At 37.5% G+C, this 5,785-nt stretch overlaps 1 protein-coding gene across 1 annotated transcript; it reads right to left on the bottom strand.

The window, feature by feature from the left end:
* Nucleotides 1-716: 716 nt before the first annotated feature.
* On the bottom strand, nucleotides 717-5,423 carry LOC134334478 (testis-expressed protein 26-like). Its single transcript, XM_063016793.1, has 7 exons — nucleotides 5,209-5,423; nucleotides 4,197-4,278; nucleotides 3,870-4,032; nucleotides 3,027-3,159; nucleotides 2,232-2,408; nucleotides 1,489-1,653; nucleotides 717-979 (listed from the first exon to the last, which is right to left on the bottom strand). Exons 1-7 carry the CDS (start codon nucleotides 5,219-5,221, stop codon nucleotides 843-845), a joined length of 870 nt encoding a protein of 289 aa, XP_062872863.1. The 5' UTR covers nucleotides 5,222-5,423; the 3' UTR covers nucleotides 717-842.
* Nucleotides 5,424-5,785: the final 362 nt, after the last annotated feature.

Genomic DNA, 5,785 nt, shown 5'->3' with positions numbered 1-5,785 from the left:
GTTACCTGATATTCCAGCCTCCTATTTCTGATCACATGTTGACCCCCTTTGTGCTCCCTGTATATTTGGAACCACTTGGGGATCTATTAGCATGATCATTAAAGAAAAAAAAGCTCTAGGCCCAATAAGAAAAGAGATTTGCATTAAAAAAAAGCTAAACTTGGCCAATTGTGAATTATAATGATTACGCGCTTACTGAAAACACTCGTGCTAATCAAATCTGCTGAAATCAACATGTGTACATCTAGTTATTACCATCAGCCCAATGTGCTAAATTCTGGCTAATCTGTGTGTTGAAATAATTGTTCATTGTAATCTAGATACACACTGGTGGCACTAAATAAGGACTGGATTTAAAATGCTGAATTTTTATTTTAAACCCGTCTATGACTCCTTATAATGTTTATTAGAAGGAAATGTGACCTGGTGGTTTCTTTTTGGCTATTTTACATATTCCTAGAGTATACGGACACAAAGTTTTCTTGGGTAAAATAAAAAATGCAGCACTATTTCATTTAGTGTGAGGTTTTATGAGATGAATGATGTATAAAAAATATATAAAAATCAATAAAGGTTGATAATTCCAATTTAATGAATACTTATATATTTGTGATAAATATTTAGCAATTGCGTGTAAATTTTAATACATTATATCAAATTCTTCTCTGCACTTTTCAACCTTTTTTTGTTTTTCTGGTTGAAATAAAAGCCATGGATTGTTTAAAAATGATTTATTCTCAACAGCTACATTATCTGAACAACAAACTTCATCGCATTCAAATCACATTTGATATTTTTCCACACAATCAAAATCATGACCATTAATGTATTACGAGCATGTTTCACAGCGGTCCAGACCACACTGATATCCTGTTTAAGACTGGAGGAGAATGTGAGGACTTCACTGGAAGCTTCACTATTTTTTCCTGATCAGGAGGAACTGGTGATCTCTGCAGAATCGACCGCATCACCAGCTTTCCTGAACAATAATAAAATGATAGAACGTCAGCACACAGAAAACTTGCATAGAAAGGTTGGATATTTTTTAACCTGCAATAAAAGCAATAATCTGGGATTTACTGTAAACAAATTTAGAATTTGATCGTTCTAGCTGATGGCTTTTGCACCTTTCGCTGATAAAAGGCTGGATGATCCTTTTTGTCTAGGACACAATGCCAATTTTTCTTGAAAATGAGTTAAATCATGGACTCATCTGACCACAGCACACATCTCCACTGTTTTTCGGTCCATCTGAGATGAGCTTGGGCCCAGAGAACTCGGCAGTGTTGATGTCTGGTTTTCTCTTTGTATAATATAGTCTCAGGTTGCTTTTTTAATGTGGTGGTGGACTGTATTAAGTGACTGGCCAAAATTAAGCCTTTAGAATGTCCTTTACAAAGTTCTGATCTCAACTCTAGTCAGAATATATAGACTGTATTAAAACGGCATGTCTGCTTCAGGAAACCAACATAAAATTCAGTTTCTTACCGTCATTTTCAGGTAAATTCTTGCACAAGTTTTGGAGTTCTGCTGGCTGGGGGAACATGAGCAGTGACGCAAAGTCTGTAGATTTACCTCCAAAATACCTTTCATATGTAGAGAAGAGTTTCCAGCTCTCCTGGTTAGTGATGTGTTTCTGAACTACAGTTGGGACTAAAACAAAAGATTGAAGAAAATATTTCAGCATTAAAATGCATTACAGCAAGTAATAAATAAAAACAAAAAAAAAAACAAAAAAAAACAAACATAGGTTAAAACACTTCCTATTTACAGCAGGTCCATGTCTAAAACTCTGTCAGGGTAGAAAACAGTCCGAATACACAAAATAATTCAATAATTCTATGTGAAGATATGCAGCAATAATTGCATTAGTTATGAGAGAGCGAACCTATCCGGCTCAATCCCACCCATATCTGAACAACAGGCCAATCATTGTTTATGTGGCCGCTCAGCCTAGCCGGCAGGCAGAGCTGAGACTCGATACAATGTATTTGAGATCTCAGCTCTGGTGTTCCAGCGTGTGTTTTTACCGCTGCGGCCTACCTTTTACATTTTTAAACAAATTCTTTTGGAGTTTGTCTAAATTATTATTTCCTGCAATTTAATATAACCTCTGTTGTATAATTGCATTTTTTCATTACATTATTTTCTGTATTATTAAAATGCATAAATGTCATAATAGATAACATCTCAAAGCAATTTAAATACAAATGCAGTGATAAGGAGTTTACCAATGCCTTTAAGCGGCCCGCCACAGCCAACGCTGCTCCCATAGTGAAGATTATTTTCCTGCAGTTCAGCTTTCTGAATTGGTTTGTGAAAGTTCTGTTTCATCTCAGTCTGCATGGGCTGAGGAGCATCAGGACTGGGCTTGGGCAGAGCAAGGGCTCTTTGGTTCATCATTTTCCCTGTAAATGAGATAAAGTTTACATACACTTGTAAGAGTCATGGCAAACTTAAAAATTTTAATGATATTTGCATTAAATGATTAAAACACAAAGTCAATTTTCCAAAAAAGAAAACTGTGAGTCTTCTTATATGATTTTATAACCACTAAAACAAAACATGCTTCATTTATTGTCAGTGATTATGACTTATGAGTTATTTGGACTGCACTTATTAAAATGTACAAGGAAAATGATGGTCAGATGCAATTCAAGCTGCCAAAAATGGGTCTGTCATGAACTAGAAGCTGCTGGAACATGGCACAATGTGGCCACAGGCAAGCTAGCTTTATACAGCAATAGACTTAAAGACTAACTATTTCAGATAAGACAGTTTAAGATAGCTATAATAATGTACCAGTGCATTGGGTGAAGTGAAACTAGCCCTAAAAATTATGTAAAAACATCAATATCGAAAAAAACTACAATCGCAGGATGGCTACAGCCTTACTGCGGTTGTACCTGAGTACACAGATTACCTGTCAAACCGCTGGACACAGTTTTGTACAGATAAACACATACTGTACATATAATTAACAGTCTGTGAAACTCTTGTGATAGAAAACAGTCCATGATTCCCACCTTGGTGAAGCCTTAAAAAGTCTGTTCTGTATGTAGACGTGTACTGAGAGGCCACAGCGTCTCGGACGTCCTCAACACTCGGGGGGTTTTCACAAAGTTTCACTCCAGGAGGAAGCTTCCATATCATAAAAAACTGAAAGTGATCAAATGTGAGAAGCAGAAAAAAAGTGCTGGTTCAGAGAGCCACAGTGCCATCCCGTAACACGTAGCTTTTCATATTTATGTGCTGAAACTGCCATGTAGATTGTGTGTTATTATAACTGTCTAAAAAACTGAACTCATTCACACACCACTCTGTCCAAATTTAGATCTGAGGAGGCCACTGAAATACACAGATCATCATCATGGAAACATTTTAAGATGACTTCTGCTTTATGACATCGTTGCATTATCAAACTGGATGTAAGCATTATACACATCACACAAAAAGAAAGAATATGCATGTTTGACAACAATACTGACATTTAATAAGGTGGTGGCACTTAATTAAAGCTTGATTGGCTCAGAGTGTACCAAGATAACATTTCACACAGCATTATACCAACACCATCAGCCTGAGCAGGAAACTGCAAGCTCATCGCTCATTTGCAAATTGAAAGCTTATTAACATTTAATATTGTGCAGTTTTTACATCATGTACTGACTCTCTAAGGAAAAACTACTTTTACTACAAAGAAAACTACAAAGAACACACATTTACTGTAATGTACAGGAGCTTTATTTAATAAACAACCTTTATAATAATTATAATAATGATCTAATATATTTATTATACAGTAATTATTACACTGTACTGTATGTATCCATAGAAAGATAAGAACTATGCAGTTAAATGCTTTTTACCTGGCTTGGGTGTGGGTTGTTCCTCCTGTTGCCAGTTCCCGATCCCGTCCGAATACAAACAGGTTTAGATTGTGATTTCCAGCCGAAATCATCACTGTATGCAGTTCTACCAACAGGATCAGCCAAGGCGTATACATTTCTATAGCCTCTTGATGTCTGAGGTCTTAGAGTATAAGGTAACAAACATTTATAATAGCATTAATGTTCTGAGCAACAAACTTTGTGCTATACGTAAAGATGCTTTATAAATAAATAAACACACAATTATAAAATCATCACTATGTTTATAAAAATGACAGGAGTAACACTGATGTGCTGTTAGCTGACCTTAAAGCTGGAATTGAAGAGCCAGGCCTGTACACAAAATCCCTGTTCTGCAAGGTCTCATAGGGGTCCCATTTACTATTACCTAAAAAATAATAATTACCACACTAATGTTAAAGCCCATTCAGGCAAAGTCGGATGTGAACAACAGAGTGAAGCATGTTTTAACACACGTTACGTAACAAAGTGAAAGGAAACAAGTTTTCAACCAATCTTTTGTTGTTTTTGCTATTCAGAATACTTCTAGGCCACACATCAACTTCAACTTTAGTCAAATTGTGTTTTTTCTTCTTAACACCAGTAAAGTCATAGTGTGTACTTCAACTGCAGCCTTAACTGGACAGCAGAGGTCACTATTGGAGTGGCAATGTGGAGAAACCCTATCTGACCCTCCCTCCCTCGTTCACAGCCCGTTGTGTCTGTTGGGTGCTCGGCCAGGTGGGTAGCATCGCTTAGACTCAAACTTAAGTGCTCAAGGTCTCTGTGGTGATGTGTGTGCACATTAGGCAGCTGTGACATGGGCACACCCCAACACTTGGTAGGCTACTTATAAATGTGGACGCTTGAGTGGCGCAGTGGTCTATTACGCTAGCCCACCGCTGATGGGATCCAGGTTTGAATCTAATCAGTGCTATTGGCTGGACAAGCACCTATACAGACATATTGGCTATGTCTGGGGGTGGCTGAAGCCTTGAAACAGATTTGTCCAGGGTATTTTCTGGAGAAACCTGGCCCACTGGGACTCTGACCAGAATAAAGGGGGTGATGAAAATGAAATGAAAAACTGTGACATAAAATGTATAAGCATACAGATGCAGTTTCTGTCTGCAAATTGAGGGTTAATGGCCTTGCTCAGGGGCCCAACAGTGACAACTTGGTGGGGCTTGAACCTCCTGATTACCAGTCCAGTACCACAACCACTGAGCTACCAGTAAAAAAAAAATTCCCAACACACAAGCATTTAGACAAATAAAATGTGTAAAGATGTGTTTAATTTTGTTAAAGATCAACCAACCAGAGTTTGCCATGTCTAGACTCCTGGACTGTGCCTGATGGGCGCCTCTGGATCCTCTTCCACCACTGATGATTCAATTCCTGCGTCTGCTACCATCAAGTTTTGGTGCCCTGATGCCCTCTGATAGCCTGGGGTCATTCCAAATATAAACAATAAATGAATTTTAATGAAATTGTGAATATTTTGAATCTAATCTTAAGGAGTAACCCCTTAAATATGAGAGATCGGTTGCTATTGGAGACCAACAACAACACCAAAGCGGCGCCGACAGCTCGATTGTTTTAGGGTTGCCAGATTCAATAACAAAATTAAGCCTTGCTTGGTTTTAAAGCTTTTAAAAACCAAGCAAAATCAAACCAAAATCAGAACGGATTAATTGGAACATTTTACCTGCTAACGATATAGCCAGTGGTGGCTTAACGGTTAAGGTCCTGGACTGTTAATCAGAAAACAAAGACTTTAAGTCCTGTCATCGCTTATCTGCCGCTTTGGATCCTTAATTAATGCTCTTAATATTTACTAGCTTGAATTATATTATGTATGAGCTGTGCTGTATAAAGATAAGCTTTGATTTTAA

The sequence above is a fragment of the Trichomycterus rosablanca genome, chromosome 20 (genome assembly GCF_030014385.1).
Source record: "Trichomycterus rosablanca isolate fTriRos1 chromosome 20, fTriRos1.hap1, whole genome shotgun sequence".
Lineage (NCBI taxonomy): Eukaryota > Metazoa > Chordata > Actinopteri > Siluriformes > Trichomycteridae > Trichomycterus > Trichomycterus rosablanca.
The sequence above is the reverse complement of the archived record's forward strand: the minus strand, read 5'-3'. Positions and strand labels throughout refer to the sequence as shown.

Bases quoted from the DNA above. Each gene is read 5' to 3' on its own strand.
- LOC134334478 (XM_063016793.1), bottom strand. The intron at 4,033-4,196 runs GTCAGCTAACAG...TTATACTCTAAG, and splicing joins TCTTCAATTCCAGCTTTAAG to ACCTCAGACATCAAGAGGCT. The intron at 1,654-2,231 runs GTAAACTCCTTA...CTTTTGTTTTAG, and splicing joins CGGGCCGCTTAAAGGCATTG to TCCCAACTGTAGTTCAGAAA.